This window comes from Pinus tabuliformis, chromosome 6 (genome assembly GCF_031772625.1).
Source record: "Pinus tabuliformis cultivar Carrire ecotype Pingquan chromosome 6, CPIR1, whole genome shotgun sequence".
Lineage (NCBI taxonomy): Eukaryota > Viridiplantae > Streptophyta > Pinopsida > Pinales > Pinaceae > Pinus > Pinus tabuliformis.
In genome coordinates, this window is record NC_142292.1 from 779,605,006 (window position 1) to 779,623,334 (window position 18,329).

The following is an 18,329-nucleotide window of genomic DNA, read 5'->3' on the forward strand; positions in this document are numbered from 1 at the left end:
TGTGGATGTGGTTGGAGCTGTTTAACTCTTTTTCCCTTTAAAATAAATCCTTGGTAAACTCTTCACCACTTCCCCCATTAGTGGGTGGTGTAGACTTAGTACACCTGACACTGGGAATTGAACTGGGGACCTGTGCAGTGTGCCAGATTACCAGCAATGTCCTTGCAATGGTGGCTTCAACTGGTTGAGCTAACTTCTGGTGGTTTAAAAATGTTCGAAACATCTCGGCCTACCCTAAAGCATTCAAGCGAGATTCAGATTGCTGGTATCTTGCCAGCTCCAATCAAACCTTGAATGCAAACGTCGCAAGTGGGATTTGAACCTGGGTGGATCACCTCCTAACCACCCAAAGCTAGACCCAGTTGACAGAGCTGTTTAACTTACCTATGAGCCCAAGTATTTGTTAGTGGATTTCTGACAGTTGATCAAACAGCAATAATCTTAGTGAGTGTGCCAGCCCTTACAAAGTACAGTTACATTATTCGAGAGATTGAGAACATTATAAATTCCCAGCACTAATCTGAGGGTATGAAAGGTGATAAATGTACAGATGAAAAAAGTTAAAAAATCTCGATTTTAGGCTTGAACACCGAAGTTCTATGCGTGTTTTAATTTTCAGGGGGCGTGGCATACACTTTGGCTAGTGCATGCCGAGTCACGATAATTCTCTTCTTCTCAGGGTTCATCTCATTCTTCTGTCTGAAGTCAGCATCCATGATGTTTATATCCAAGAATAATTGTACCTGACTTAATCTGCTTTGTTAATTGTTTCAATATGTTATAAGCCCAAGGAACTTGTAAAAGCAATGGTTTTCTTTCATGTATGAATGCCTAGAGTCTGAAAGATTTCATATTTGCATTTTTTTTCAACTTTTCATATATGTATTTGCAGTCTACTACTGTTATTTTTGTTTCTTTACTGCTGAAGATAAATTCCTTTTTCCCTGACAAGTGAAAAATCTGTAGGCCTTTGTTAATGGTAGAGTACGTTGTTTGTTCAACATCCTTCCTCAAATTGGCATGATAGTTTGACTTCGGTCAGTATGTATGTCCAACCTGAAAATTTTCAAATCCATAAGTAACAAGAACCTATTCTAGAAAATTTAACTTGAATTTTCAGATATGAAATACTAGTTATTCGATCACTACCTTGAACATTCAACTACATGACTGACTGCAATGGTCACAGGATTTCTATTTCTATTCTCTCTAAATAGATATTGTGGTTGTCTTTGGAATATATATATATAGAGCTTCAAGGGTTAGCCGAAGTGGGACGTGAAGTTCTTCGATATTGTTGCTAGTTTTTGCTGATCACAAGTTCGACTATTTTTGATTCCCTTGGGGCGAGGCTCCATAATCAGGGCCGATGGTTTACCATCCACGAAATGTGGGGAAGTACTTTGGGGTTTCTCGTGCTTTCATTCCAAGTATATATATATATATATATAGAGAGAGAGAGAGAGAGAGAGAATATATATATATATATATATATATATATATATGCCCTCTACCTCGACCAACTATATGTATATCAATTAGATTTAGGTGCGTGTAGCACTTTGCAAACTTCATGGACATGGTAAACTAGTCTCATAAAAACAGTTTCACCCTTAATCTTTAGCATAGTTTTAAAACTCGGACTTGGACTCGGAACAGGTCGAGGGTCGACTTTGACTCAGTATCGACTCAGCCTAGTTGATTTCAATGACTCAGTCTTTGTAAAAAATACATTAAATATTTATTTATTTATTTATGAAAAACATATTTTTAAACATTTTTATTCATGTTTCCAAATTCAAAGCATTAGAATAATAGAGAGAAGACAACATATGATCAAAGTATGCTCATGAATATATCTATTATATCAAAATGACACCTAGTGCATTGCCCAATACATGTAATATACAGAGATTAGAACAAAAAAACATAACCAATGCTGCTCCAAAGATTGCCCAAGAAACTCCTCAATGCTGTTCCAAAGACCAACTCCAACTGCTCACAAACTCCTCACAAATGCTCACACAAAGGCAATGAGATGGCTATGAGGAAATATGAGGGGGTTGGGTCACCTTTATAGGGATGGGAGAGGGGTAGAGGGGCTAGGAAATAGTTTAAACATAAAAAAATTTGATTTCAAGTCCGTCCTGTTGAAGAATGTAACTAGGTTTGGTCTTCATACTTGTATTTGAGTCACAATGAAATTTACTTCTGAAAAATATTATTATTATTATTATGACTTATTAAAGCATGGGTTTCATGCTTGGGTCATCATGTTTTAGGTCAAAGTCTCCATTGAGGACTTCTAGGGTTTATACTGAGTCATTAGAGTCATTGTACATTTAATGAGACCCTTCTTGGGCTTTTGAATCATGTAAAAAGGTTTATTATTGAGTCAAATAAGGTATTTGTCACCTCCAAATCAAGTCGGCCTTAAGGAGATCAAGTTGGCCTCAAATTGGGTAATTCGACCCCACCAGAAGCCTATATATTTGATGAAATTCGAATTCATTTGGAACACTCACTCACTCTCACACAAGTTCGATAACCAGAAGAAAGAGTTGGAGAAGTGCGAAGTAGGAAAAGAAGGCTAAAAGGAGTGCGAAGTTGGAGAAGAAGAAAGAAAGGGTCAAGATCAAAATTTTGGGCTATCTCTCTCTCTCTTGTGTGGATTCCTCTAGGAGATCAAAGTCTCTCTTGTTAAGTTGAAGTTTCTGTTGTTGCTGCTACTGCCAGTTACTAGGTCGAAGTTGTTGCTGCTAGGTCGAAGTTGTTGCTGAAGGGTTATCATCTACAAGAAGGAAGAAAGGGCTGACTTGGTGTGGAGGAACTCTGTGTCTAGGTCAAGAGTCTTGGTTTATCTCAAGAAGTTGTTTAGGAAGAGTTGTTCACTGGGTTTTCCCCTAGATAGGGGTTTTGCCCTTGCTATCCGCCTATATCTAGTGTCTGTGATCTTTGTGCTATTGTTTTGGTTATTGCTTGTTAAACTAAAAGATAAAAGAAGAACACAAAGATAAGAAAGTCACAAGTAACTATCTATATAAAGAAAATCTTTTTGGCTTTTCGATTTCCTAACACACCCAACCCACCTTTTTTTCTCATCACTGAGACCGACCGGTTTAAGTTGGGCTCGGTCGGTCCGTAACTGAATCCACTGAATCGTTGACCAACTCGGTCGTTTTGGTAATGGAATGGTTGCCGAACTAGATAATTGACCTAGTCGGTCCGGGCAGGGGTATGGCTCGGTCAACAAGGCTGATTCCGAATCAAACTGGCCAAGTTTTAAAACATAGGTCTTTAGAGTTGTAAATATAGAAACATATCTCAAAATCTATTCATAAAAGAGACAGAAACTCCATCTCTGATATCCTCTAGTGACATGAACCCTTCAACTACTGTTTGACCTGCTTTTGATAATGCATCTATTTCCTCTTTCAATTCCTGGAAAATTTGAGTATAAATTAAATTTGTTCAAAGGGATTTGCAACTTCTTTCAGCTGGTCCTAACTCCCCAGTAGGCGTGAGCAAGAGGTTATTCAACTGTGAGGTGCCTTTCATCTAGTTCATGACTTGGGTGGATTCCCCAATTTATCTGTATGCTTTTGACATATTTCTTCAGGGTACATTTAAGAAGAAATTTCAAAGTGATGAAATCAGCAAAGTTGTTTGATCCTTATCCCTAGTTAGCTTTAAACTTGACAAAATATGAATTTGATACTTACAAAAGTTTTGGGCTTCTAAATTTAGTGGACCTTGTCGGATGCCATCAGAAAATCCTTAGGCTTGTCACTTATATATTTCTAGATCACCTAACAGTCTGGGAACCTCTTGCTTAACCGACATTGCACAACTTGTAACCGAAGATCTAATTAGAAAGAAACATTGAAAGGTAGGAACGCAATGTTCTACCAAGACTCCGATGCAGGGAGATGCGGGTGCAAGGAGTCGCACAGGGGGGATGTGTGGGAGTACTCTCAAATTTTAGGGAAATTTTGGGGGTGTGGGGGGACGTTAGAGTTTATAATTTTTTTATATATATATATATATTCAAGCTCATATTCAATAATGAAAGCATAAATAGACTAATAGTAATACATTGAAATTTGATCCACACATAAAGTAATAAATTTAAATTCATAATTGAGTTAAATAATGAAATACATTGATCCGTCCTTGTCATTCATTTTGATACATACATCATTCATAGGACATAATCATCATTCATCCATACCATGATATTCAATAATAAAATTCAATAATGAAATATTCAAATACATTGATCCATATCATTCATCATTCTACAATCTACATTGATTTAACAATCAAATTTGTCATTCTAGAATCTAAATTCAAAGCAAAACAAACTAGTATATTAGTATTACTATATAGTATATACTAGATACTGAAGTTTGAACACTAAAATAGTAAGTTACTAAATTTAAAATTTATATAACTGAAATTCTCAAACTCAAAAATAGTTAAGAGTGAGGAGTCAAGAATGAGTCTGAGGTCATCAATATCTAATGTCACAACTCAAGAGTTAAAATTGAAAAGTAAAAATGGATAATGAACACTGAGAATAAAATCAACATCAAGGACTCAATCTCAATGATTGGTCCTCTACATCCATTTGCTGTATGAAGTCATCAGGACCATCAATGGGAATGTTGCTATTTGAGTCAGAGTCACTCTCGAGTAACCAATAGAACTCCAACCAAACCATGCTGCAGTTCATCTGGTCCATACTCATCATCTATCTGTGCACTGTCCTCTGGATCCACATCCCATCATGTCGCTGGTCCCATCTGATACCCTGGTGTCTTCCCATGTGCAAGGCATAGAGAACTGTGAGTGTGCACTGCAACTAGCTTCTCTGCCATCCTAAAGGAAAGTCTATTCCTTTTGAGGAGAGGGGGAGGGGGTGGGGGGCAGGGGTGCCCAGAAGCACCCCTTTTGGGGAGTTGTGCCAAAAGGAGGGGGGGGGGCACCCAGAAGCACCCCTTTTGGGGAGTTGTGCCCCCCCTGCATCTCCCCATGACTCCCCAAAAAGGGTACGTGGGGAAACACACCTCCAGACGTCCCCCCGTCCTGGGTGTGAGGAATCTGTGCAACCAACCCTGGGGACGTGTCCCGTGGAACACTGTAGGAACATGTTTTTCTTCAAAGATTTGGAAATTTCTGGCTTGCCAGATAGCCCATATAATCAAGCAGGGCAAAGCTCTATACGCATTTAACTCTTTCTTGTTACATGATGCTTTCAAACTATCTTCTGTGGAATTCTTGCTGAGGCCCGATATATCGTTAACACATGTAACCTGCTCTGCCTCACTCCATAATGAGAACTTAACTAGCAAATGAGTGATTGTTCCTCCTATATCCTGCACGGCATACAGATCCCTGGACGTTCTCTGTAAAACTTTCCATGTCAGAGCCTTGTTCATTATTGTGGACCATATAAAAATACCTGTCTTTTGGGAGCTTTAAACTCCAACATCTATTTTGACTGCAAGTCTCTTGTATTATCTGAAATAAATAATGGTTTAGTAAATTTGCTGAGATGTTGAACACTTTTCTTGATTGTTTAAGGAAATTTAATTTATTTGCTGAGATCCAAATGCTTATTTAATTTCAATTGTTTTTATACCATCCAAATGTTGACTGTTATGTCACATGGAAGTTTTTCCCAACCTGAATTTTGCTGTTTTTTACCAGGTATGTTTTGGAGTCTGATAATATGAAGAAATTCTTTGGTTATATACAGCTCCCAAATTTCGACATTGCATCAGATGCTGCAGCCACCTTTAAGGTTTACTATCATATGCTGAGCACAATTTCTTTTGCTGCTTTATCAATATTCAATTTGAAATTTGAATAAACTTTAGAAAAAAGCATAGTTTATTTTATGCTTGGTAAAAGGACTCCTGGGATGTGCATTTTGTGTTTGAGGAACAATTTAAGGTTCGAAGGTCATGTTTTTTGCTGATTTCTTCTTTGCACTCATTGTTTGATAGCGGAGCCACCTTTTCCTAGTTAAAATTATTTCTTCATGACTGCAGCTTTTATTACACATTAGTGGTGTTTCCCAATGTAGCTACATGTGGGTTTTTCCTATAATCTGAAAACATGATCTTGCATCACCAGGCCCATTTTCAGCATCTCCCAAAACCATTACAAGTGAAATGCATTTCATTTTTTTAGAACTCAGTGGGTGTAATGAACAACATTTTTGTAAGTGAGCTGACTACATATAAAGGCAAACGGTTGAAAGTGCACTGTTAAGTAATCACACAGATCTGACTGCTTTTTTTTATTTGACTGATCTTGTCATAGTTTCTCTGCTGAATTGTGCAGTTTAAATCAAAATATATGATAGTCCAGCTATGAGGGCCTCCACTCTACTGTTAGCTGATCTTGTTAGCTTTCCCTCCTGTCTATATGCATTACCTTGATGATTTACACGGATTGCAATTTTTCAAGAATAGAGTTAGTATTTATCATTTTGTCTGAATTACAATCATGACAATCAAAGCTCATTATCTGGACAATAACATGATTTTATTCTAGATGTTATTTCTGCTTATTGTTGGTCTTATAAGCGCACATTTACAGTCAAGATAAACACAAGGGCCAGTAGACTAATAAATGCTTATTTTAGTGCTGCACCAAATGTATATCAGAGGGATTACATTATGAATGTTCTATAAAGCCATTATTGTTGTTAATATTTTTTTTGAATTATGATCATGAAAATCAAAGCTTGTTATCTAGATAATAACAAGCTTCTATACTGGATGTTCTTTCTGCTTACTGTTGGTCTTATACGAGTACACACCATACATGCATTCAAGATAGACACGGGGGTCGGTAGACTGATAAATGTTTATATTAGAGCAAATGTACATTTCAGGGCGTGCCCAGGGCAGGCTCTCTGAGAACATAAACACACATACGACTTTCTCAAATACATTATCTCTAGGATACATTAATAATAGTTCTATAGAACCCTTATTGTTTTTACCAATCTAATGCTGACCTTGGCATTATTTGTTACATTTTGGTCATATGTCATTTCACTAACTCTATTGTTAAAGTTCCCTTGACATAATATAATGATATAATACAAAAGAATACTTGATATACGTTTAATTTTGGAGCTCACTATTTACTTCTACAACACCCCTACTTGAATGAAACTCCAAAAGTCTTCTAAAGCTCTTGAATCTTAGATTCAACAGAGTACAGGCATTATGATAAAGTTATAAACACAATAAAGTGGAGAGAAAATGAAATGATATTAAAGTATTACTGCATCAAATATACAATGCAAGGATAGCTTGAAAGAGGCTTGCGATGTATATACTGGCACATGGCAATCAAATAGATCATCTCTTAGATACATTATTAGTTATTCCTTAGGCTGTTTTGGTGGTTCAACCACCTAACATTTAGCGTTAACCTTTTGTTCAAATTTCTAGTTCTTAACATCAAAGTCACTGACATAATATGGTTACATAATACAAAACTACACTTAACAACACTCAATATTACAGATAGCAGTTTGCTCCTTCAAAACCCCACTTGAATGTGAGGAATCATTAACTACTACTAAAACTTGGTGGTTATCATCTTCACCGTCCCAAATGAGAGTTGAAAGTGCTGAAAATACCTAACAGTGATCCAAAATTGAGCGCCTTCTCTTGTTTCAAAGACTCATCTACTATTCCCCTGAACATAAGAGTCCGTCCATCTTGTGATTTGACCCTTATCGATTGGGCTTTTAATCCCCCCATTACTATCTTCTTTTGGACAATAACTTTGGTTTATCTTTAACTAAAGCTTATTTTGGGTTACCCCTAATTATACTTGAAAAATAATCTGTAGATTGCATATGGGTTAGTTCCCACTAAGTCATTTGGGTAGGCAGTCATGACTCTTGACGGTTATTTAGAAGACTAACCTCTATACAAGTCATAATCAGATTTTTGCTGCAATAACAATGTTTTGTCTGATTCCTTTTAAGCGTTTCCTGTTGCAGCCCAAGTGTTTTGCCTCATGTCTGTTAAACCAATGCCATTGCTGTGCAACAACACAATACAGGGAGGACAACACAAAAGGGAAGATGACATGACTTTCAACTCTGCAAATAAATTTCATATTTACCATGGGTTCTATCATCTATGCCCACAATTGGGTCAGGCCACATGGGTCAACAAATGCTGAGTCATCACATTTCTCCATAAACATCTTTCACTTGTCTGTTGCACTTGGGTGGCTTGTAAAGAATCATGTAATCACATATTTCTCTTATGGGGAAACAATAATTTTTTTTTGTGACCTCTTTTATGAAGGTATACAGAGTGTCTAACATGGTTCTGCAAGTTAAAAAGTAAAATACTGTTGGCCTTATGCTGGAATGGCCAGTTCACTGTTAAAAAATGACTACACAAAAACATGTGAGATGTGGAATGGGGTTGTTGCATACAATGTGCTAGATCACCATATATTAGGTATTCTTACATAGTGTTTGATATCTTTTAAAAGGGAAGCTGCACTTTTATGGACTGTAAACCTGGAAATAACTCATCCTACCCTCCCACTTTTAAATTTTTGGAATCGTTCCAGTGGAACTACAAAATCTGCCTGAAAGCCACATCAATATCAGTAGCCACATCTGGCAAACTCATGCAAGGGGGAGCATGCATACCAGGATTTGAATCTGGGTCATTTTCAGGACAACTGCCCCAAGTTGTCTCTAGACCACAGCCTGAAGGACTTTTTAAAATGATAACTTGTGTCTTTGATGGATGGTAATCCCTGGAATAACTTGTACTGCCCTCCCACACTTAACAATGGCGTCGTTTTTGATTTCAATAATTTCCTGAAGGGATACGTCAATATCAATAGCCAAATTAGGCAAACCCCATACAGAGAGAGAGCATTCCCGCCAGAATTTGTACCTAGTTCATTATGACAACCTCTCCAACGTGCCACTACACCGCAACCTGATGGACAATAGTTTATGATACGTACCTCACGTTACTACACTTTGTGACTATAACTAAATACATGTTATTTTTCTTCTTGTCACTAAACCAATTTTTATTTATTCATTTATCAACTTTGCACTCTAGTATTGGAGTGTTAATACTCCAATACTCCAACACCCCTTAACACAAATACAAGTACTTGTTTTTTCATGCAAATGTGTCTTGCATTCAATATGCCTAAATTTTAAAACTTTGTTTTATCTTTTTGTTACATACTTGTGGCAATGACAATGCACACAGAATATAATCTTCAAAACATTTTTAAACATTACTGCTTACCTTTGCTGATCTGTCTCTCTTGAACATCCACGCTCACTGGTCACTGCTTATCATAGCCAGGCATGTCTGTTTTCCATTGTTCCGATGTGAACAGTGTTGGGCATGTCTATCTTCCATTGTTCTGATGTCAACATTGTTGGGCATCTCTATCTTCCATTATTCTGATGTCAACAGTGTTGGGCACCTCTATGCATTCATCTTCAAATGTCAACAGTCAATAACTGGGCTGCTGCTGCTGTTAAACACCCTCCTTTTTTTGCCTTCTTTAGTTTTTCAGCAAGTGTGAGGGATTTGTTTGTTTAGAATGGTGCTCTTCTATCAAAACACACCCTTCTCTTTTCAGTGACAATTTTTGCGCTTTTTAGGATAGTACTTGTATTATGATTCATTATCTCAGTACATAAAGCTACCATAGCCACAATGTATAATGGTCCTACACTTATTCATAAGAATGGGTTGCATACTTCAGAGCCACAATGCGTATGACAAAACACCAGTGCTTCCTCTTCAACTATTAATAGAAGTACAAATAGAGAGGAAGTTGTTATTGGTGATGACTCAACCCTTCTAGTCTCTGAATGTGGCAATGTCCTTGTTGGCAACATTAAGTTTGGAGAAGCTCTTCTTTTTCTAGGAATAGGACCAAATCTACTTTCTATATACAATATCTTTCAAACCAACAAAAAAGTGAAGGTTTGGCTAAATTGATATGTTATTAAGAACATGAATGATGGCTTTAATGTTGCCACTTATAGGTTTTGCGATAAATTTGATTATACTTATAAGTCAAGGAAATCTTCATCTCCTTCAAATGAAGTGGATACTTTGCCATCGTTGCTATCACCAACACCAACAAACTATGCCATCAATACTCAGGCCATACCAATTTTGGGACATTGCATCATTTGTGTCCTCCAAGTATGGCATAGGGCCTTCCACAGATTAAACCACCTAGTGGTAATTTTGAAGGATGTGTGCTGGGAAAACACCATCACGAGTGTTGGGAAAACATACAAGTCAACGTTGCATTCTAGTGGGCTATAATGAAACATCCAAGATATATTCCCTATGTGATCCTTCCACCAACAAGGTGATTGAAGGGACATATGTTGTCTCTAATGAAGTTCTTTCCCATGCTTTGCCAGGATGTTAGCTCATTCTTACTGGAGCAACATACGACCACAGGGTGACTCACCCTCTTCTGGTGGTGCGCATTGGGACAAGATGATTCGCTCTCTTGTGGGACAGGATGATTCGCTCTCCTGTAAACAGGATGATTCGCTCTCCTGTAAACAGGATGATTCGCTCTCCTGTGGACAAGATGATTCGCTCTCTTGTGGAACAGGATGATTCGCTCTCCTATGTAGCAGGATGATTAGTTCTCTTGTGAGGTTTGGATGATGTGTTCTCCATGACAAATGTGGCAGGATGATTAGTTCTCCTGTGAGGAGGGGATCGATTCAAGTTCTCCTGGCGAGGCATCCTACCCATGCAGTCTGGGACTCATGGGAAGTACCTCTCATCTGATCAATGAGTAGGGAAATGAAGATAGGGACCATAGTAGTACTGATGGACGCATCGCTGTATCTACTGTACTCCCTACGCTAGGATGACCTTCATTGAGCTGGGATCAATGATACTGGTCTGGGACTAGTGGTAGGAGTTGTACCTACTATGACACTGACTTTGGGTCGGTTGAGACTGGTTTGTGACCAGTGGTACATACTTTGAGAGTGGTATATACTATGACGCTGACTTCGGGTCGGTTGAGACTGGTCTGGGACCAGTGGTACACTCTCTGAGCCTGCAATACTAGTCTGAGACCAGTGGTAGGAGCGGTACCCACTATGACGCTGACTTTGGGTCGGTTGAGACTGGTCCGGGACCAATGGTACATACTCAGAGACTCACTTCGTGTCAATGTAGGACTGGTCTGGGACCAGTGAGAGTGGTACATACTATGACGCTGACTTCGGGTCGGTTGAGACTGGTTTGGGACCAGTGGTTGGAGTGGTACCCACTATGACGCTGACTTTGGGTCAGTTGAGATTGGTCTGGGACCAATGGTACGCACTCTGAGGTTGACTTCGGGTCAGTGGAGAATGGTATGAGACATTCTCGATCAATTCTTCTTCTTCATGGTTCAGCAGAGCTAAGTTGAGCAGAGCCAAAGCCAGCAGAGCTGAGCAGAGCCAGAGCCAGCAGAGCTGAGCTGAGCAGAGTAGAGCCAATAGAGCAGAGCAGAGCCAACAGAGATGAGCAGAGTATAGTAGAGCTAGTAGAGCTGAGCAGAGCCAACAGAGATGAGCAGAGTATAGTAGAGCTAGTAGAGCTGAGCAGAGCAGAGCAAAGCTAGCAGAGCCAACAGAGCTGATCAGAGTTGGGCAGAGCAGTGTAGGGCACTGATGGCAGAGATAGTACAACCGGACTTATGGATCAGAGGATGGAGTTCTCCCTAGTTGAGAGGGAGTGTTAAATTGGAAACTAGGGTCAAACTCCATGTGGGTCAGTTTATTTATGGCAGCTGAGATTTTTATTGGATCCCTCTCGTCGAGAGGTGTAGGATTGATCTAAAGATCATCCGATTCCGATAAGTATTCATGGAGATATGAATTTATTTTGATTATGGGTTTATCATCTAGTCGACGAGCAACTTGAGTAGGCTTAGAAGCCCAAAAGACATGCCTATTCATCACCTACGTTTAGTATAAATTGAAAAGGACTTGAGGTCATTTGGGAATACACATTCTTCATGTGTTCTCCTCTCCACGTCTTGGGTTTTTGGAAAAGGAGAGACACTAATGAAGGATGCCCTAAGATGATGCCCTAATTCACGCTGGAAATGGAGACACTTAGCCACAGATCAAGGAAGACATTTACACGCTGGCAAACAATGAGCATATACGCTGGTCATAGAAATATATACACTGGGCATAGAAATGAATATACACTGGGCATAGAAATGAATATACGCTGGTCATAGAAATATATACGCTGGGCATAGAGATTGATACGCATAGCATGGATAGAGGCACAAGATTCAATGAATATATATACGCACAGTAATCTACAGTACGATGCCCTAATTATACGCACAACAATGAAACAGTTAAGTTACATGCTATTAGGGAAACACAGTTAGGGAATGGACCACACAATCAATACGATGTTTAGATACGCTAGAGGTGATATGCCGTTCATATATACACGCAGTCTAATATATGTAGTCATATGAGGAATATGGAACCACGTTCATATACATATGCAGTCATATGAGGAATATGGAATCACGTTCATATATATATGCAGTCATGTGAGGAATACACTGCCCAGTTCAATATATGGAACGTAGTCACAAGTGATGGAATGTAGACAAGGCAGCAAGGTAAGAAGGAACACGGGAATACGCTGTCCAGTTCAATGTATGGAACATAGTCAAGGCAACAAGGTAAGAAGGAACACGCTGTAATGTAAGGAAATACACTGTCCAGTTCAATGTATGGAATACAGTCATATAGACAATCATATCCCTGAGCAAACCCTATATGGAAATAATGGGACTGCGTGGAGTATTGCGTGGAACTATAGCCTAGCTGCTTTGCTAGGCTGCAAGCCATAGCAAGCAGCTAAGGCTGATATGTGTATGAACTCCATAATGAAGCAACAGAAGGATAGCATGGGCAACCTTATGAGCAGCATGATGTATGATACATGGAGCATGGACAATATCATGATAAATGTAATCATAAGTATGGGTTGTATGATGAAATCATGAAGCAGCACGACACATGGGCAGCATGAAGTATGAAGTCATGGACAACTTGATGTATGGGCAACACAGTGATGCATGATGCAGCATGATGGTGCTACACGGTAAGGTGCAACAGATGAACGAAATGGATAGGTGAAGCCGTCACCTAGGAGAATCAGTTGAAGTAGAATGTCTTCAACTGATCTCATGTATCATCGTTATAGGAGATGATCTATGCTCAGATCTAGATAAGTCAAAGTATTGACTTTTGATGTAAATGTACTATCTCTCACTTTCTCTGCTGAACTTTGAAGAACATAAAAGAAGAATTGATCAAGGGTTTCCCCACACATTGTGGGGTTTGTCCCTGGCTAACGCCACATCTTGTGTCCTCTTGTCTTGGCATGTCTTCTGTGATTTATATTTATGTTCTATCTGCAGTTTATCTTAATGCTGATGTGATTGCTAACTGTGAAAATTTAAATAAATTGCTCTAGCATAGAACATACCTAAAATTAACAAATGGCAAAGGAATAAAAGGAATGAAGGTCATCAAAGAAATGGTCGACCCTTCAAGAAAGCAAGGAACTCCAGGTATGAAAAATCAAATGTTGCTTTTGAGTATTATTGATAGTAGTGCTTCAAGGCACTTCATTGGATACAAGGAAGCTTTCTCTAATTTGATAGAGAAGGAGACAATCATGGAAACTATTCTTGGAGACAATGCCACCTATCCCGGAAAGGGTGTTGGAAATGTTACTCTTCAATTGAATGAAGGTAGCACGATTCATTTACAAGAAGTTCTTTATGTACCTGATCTCAAAAAGAACCTTGTGTCCATTTTAGCAATGGAAGTCAAAAGTTTCATGGTGGCATTCATCGATGGAAAGGTACGTGTTTGAAAAAGGAATTTTTCAAGATGCTTTTACTCTTGAGTTTAGGGTTGGCAATTTGTATCTAGTTGCAGGAAGTCCATTAGGGACCATGTCGATTGACACATCTCTTCTATAGCATTGCAGGTCTGCCCATCTTCATTGTGGGGCCCTATCCGATGTGAGACAGATGGTGACAGGGATGCTTGAATTCAAGAACAACATGGAGGTACATGTGCGAGATGTACTGAAAGAAAATTTACAAGGGGACCATTCCCCTCATGTAATAGAAAGACCATAGATGTGGAACAACCCGAGGGGTTTGAGATTCATGATCGGGAATTTCATGTATGCAGGTGGAAGAAAGCTCTCTATGATTTAAAGCAAGCACCCCGAGCTTGGTATGAGAGGGTTAACAAGCTATCTAATGAAGCTAAAATTCACTAGGAGTGAAGCCCATCCAAACCACTGCCTTAAGGTTGTGGATGATAGACCTCTCATACTAGCACCTTATGAGGATGACCTCTTTCTGATAGGTGCAGACCCTCTCATTTGCAAAAGTAAGAGGGAGTTGGATTCCGGATTTGGAATAGTGAACTGCAAGCCCGTGACTACCCCGATGGAGCTTAACTTTAAGAAGTTATGTGGTAGTACTGCCGGACTTGATTAGGGAAATGCCTTTGAGTTTCATCAACTCATAATAGCATTGATGTTCTTAGTGAACTCATGTTCGGATAAATGTTTTGCAGCTAGCATGTTGACCTCATATATGGTTGAGCCTCACTGGATTAGTGCCAAGAATCATTTGTGATACCTTCATGGCACAATCTCTCATGGATTGAGATACACAGTTGGAAATGTGAAACTATATGATTATTCTGGTGCTGATTAGGCAGGCAGTGTGGAGGATCGCAAGAGCACTTATGGGTGCTGGTTCTCTTTAAATTCTGCTTCGATATCCTAGATGAGCAGGAAGCAGAAGTCTGTTGTTTTGAGCACCGATGAGGCCGGATACATAGCTATAAGTATGGCCTCCTGTGAAGCTGTTGGGTTGTGGAAGCTCTTTTGTGAGCTATTTGGGTACGTGTTGGATACCATCGTGATCTTTTGTGATAACTAGAGGGGGATTTAATTGTTGAGGAATCCCGTGTTCTATGATCGCTCCAAGCATACCGACATCAGGTACCACTTTATCTGGGATATGGTACATTGAGGAGCAAGGAGGCTCCTTTGTATTGAGACTGATGTGTAGGTCGACGATATTCAGATGAAGCCGTTGGGAAAGGTCAAATCCTTGACTTTCTGAGAACGACTAGGAGTTGTGGAGAGGTTCTCTCCTCAAGGTCCTCTATAACATGGACACTGAGCTCTGGGAGCTCTAGGGGGTTTGGGGTTACATCCTGGAGCGATGAGAAACCATAGGGTGAGTGGTTCAAGTTTCCCCTAGTGGTCTGCTATGTAGGCAGGATGAGTGGTCCATCCTTCTCTTGCTGAGACATAGTCATAAGGTGAGTGGTTCAACCTTCCCCTAGTGATTTGTTTTGTACAGGGTGATGAGTGGTTCAACGTTCCCCTAGTGATTTGTTATGTACAGGATGAGTGGTTCAGCCTTCCCCTGGGATACCCCTGGCGACATGTAGGCAGGATGAGTGGATCATCCTTCTCCTGCCGAGACATCCTACCCATGTAGTCTGGGACTCATGGGAAGTACCTCTCATCCGGCCAATGAGTAGGGAAATGAGGATAGGGACCATAGTAGTATCGATGGACGTATCGTGTTACTATCGTACTCCCTATGCTAGGATTGATTTGGGATCAATTGGAACTGACTTCGGGTCAGTAAGAGTGATATAACTCACTCTCTTTTGGAACTGATTTCAGATCAGTAAGAGTGGTATGATACACTCTCTTTATTTGGAACTGACTTCGAGTCAGTAAGAGTGGTTTGACACACTCTTTATTTGGAATTGATTTCGGATCAGTAAGAGTGGTATGAGACACTCTCTTTTATATGGGACTGACTTCGGGTCAATAGAAGATGGTATGATACATTCTTGATCACTTCTTCTTCTTCATAGTTCAGAAGAGCAGAGCAGTGCACGACATTGATGGCCGAGATAGTACATTCTGGTAGATGGATTAATAGATGGAGTTTTCCCTAGTTGAGAGGGAGTGTTAAAATTGGCAACTAGGGCCAAACTCCATGTGGGTCTTCTTATTTATGGCAGTTGATATTTTTCTTGGATTCCTCTCGCCAAGAGGTGTAGGATTGATCTAAAGATCGTTCGATTTCGACATATATTCATGGAGATATGAATTTATTTGTGTTATGTGACAATTCGTCAAGGTCGGCCAACAACCAAATTGAATGTGACAATTCGTCAAGGTCGGCCAACAACCAAATTGCCCCCTCTTATCCTCAACGTTTTAGTATAAATAGAAGAGGACTTTAAGTCATTTGTCACACACACTCTTGTGATCTCTCTTCATTCTGTTTTGGGTTTGATGAAGATGAGATCTAGAGGGAGTGCCCTAGGATATACGCTAGCCTAATGATGCCCTAATGCTGCCCTAAGGAAGATCAAATCACAACCATCTATAACGCTGTCAAGAAGGTGAAGGATGATTCCATTACGCAACAAGGAGAGGCCTATATGCTAAGCAACCTAACGTTGTCCTGAAGGGGTCATAGCTGCAGAGGAAGAATGGCTTTATTCACAGCTAGCCGCAGTCCAAAAGGGAGACCCTAGCCGCAGTAAGGAGGGACCTTAGCCACAGAGATCTGGCTGCTATCTTGGAGAAGAACCCTAGCCCTAAACGCTGTCTAAGGGAGCTACAATGCACAACCTAAAAGGGTTCTCTAATCCGCAGTCTATGGGACACTTCTATCCGTTGTCAAGGAAGCCCTATCCGCAGACAAGGGAAGGCTTGCACACACAGCTAGACACAGTCAAAGGGAGCATAAAAGAACTCCTAATCCATTGTAAGAAACAATCCTCAAAGATGTGATTTAGGTGTTGTCCTGTAGCCTAAACTACAGGTCAAGAGGTGACCTCTATCCACCGTGAAGAGTGATTCAAGAAACCCTTATTCACTGTAATAAGGTGTCTCAAGCACGTTGTCTCAATCTTTGATCTCAGATGGACAGTGGAAGAGGTTAGTGTAATCACAGGAAAGATAAAGGATAACAGAGTTCTGTTTAGGACTAATATCAGTCAACACAAGCTCGGATTCATCTCTGATCTAATACAATGATAAGCGGATAAACTACAGTGAGATGTTTGATGTACAATACGAGTTCGGATGGCTTGTAGTGAACAAGTATTTCATCATGTGGGAACTCAAAATACAATGATAAGAATTTCGGTGCTGTTACAGTGGTCACATTTTGGTGACACTTGATTGAAGGGGCCATTAGCTGTGTTAAGTTCTTATGGTGCTTAGAGGCTGGTTGATACACGACTGAAGGTTTGTCTTGTTGCTAGGCTAGGCTGCAAGCCATAGCCAACAGCAAGGCTATTCTCAGGATTGCTTCTTATGGTGCTTGGAGGCTGGTTGATACACGACTGAAGGTTTGTCTTGTTGCTAGGCTAGGCTGCAAGCCATAGCCAACAACAAGGCTATTCTCAGGATTGCCTATCAGATGGACAAAGCTACTGTCATGGGCTAATATCTATGTTGAGGATTAGTTAGCTAACAAGGATGCAACATGGCGATAATTGCAGCATGGTTAATGCAGCGCACTGAGGTGCAACATGGGGCAACTCAGTGATGAGTGCAACTCAGTGATGGGAGCAACACAGTGATGAGAATAGCTCATTGATGGTGCAACATTGTGTGATGAATGCAACACAGTGATGGGTGTAGCATGGTGATGGAATCACCTGAGTTCAGATATGCTTCTTAGAGAAGATATATGCTTTTACTCTGTCAAGTCAAAATGTTGACTTTTGATGTATATGTACTATCACTCTCTCTGCTGAACTATTGAAGAATACAAGAAGAATTGATCAAGGGTTTTCCCACATTGGGGTTTGTCCTTGGTTGGCGTCACAACTTGTGTCCTCTTGTCTTGGCTTGTTTTTTGCGATTTATGTTTATGTTCTATCTGCATTTTACTATCATGCTAAATGCGGTTGCTAATCTGGAATTGATATTGAGCTAATATGGAAAATTGAAGTAAATTTGCTCTCAGCATAGAACATACCTAAAATTAACAACAACCCATGATAAGACATGTGTGGATGACTTGTTTGGTGCTACTTGTGCCAAAGTCTTTTCCTGTCACTAGTTAAGTGACCCCATAATGGTGATACTGCATAGCCCATTTTCTTCTGCCCTTCATTTGACTAGGCCACTACGAATACTTAAGTGGGCCAA

At 39.8% G+C, this 18,329-nt stretch overlaps 1 protein-coding gene across 1 annotated transcript in view; it reads left to right on the forward strand.

Moving 5' to 3' along the window:
• LOC149261049 (putative MO25-like protein At5g47540) overlaps window positions 1–18,329 on the forward strand; it is a 92,722-nt gene that overhangs the window by 24,879 nt on the left and 49,514 nt on the right. Inside the window, exon 5 of the mRNA XM_089421593.1 lies at window positions 5,713–5,806. Within this exon, the coding sequence (XP_089277719.1) occupies window positions 5,713–5,806 (94 nt within the window). The remainder of the gene's footprint in view (window positions 1–5,712; window positions 5,807–18,329) is intronic.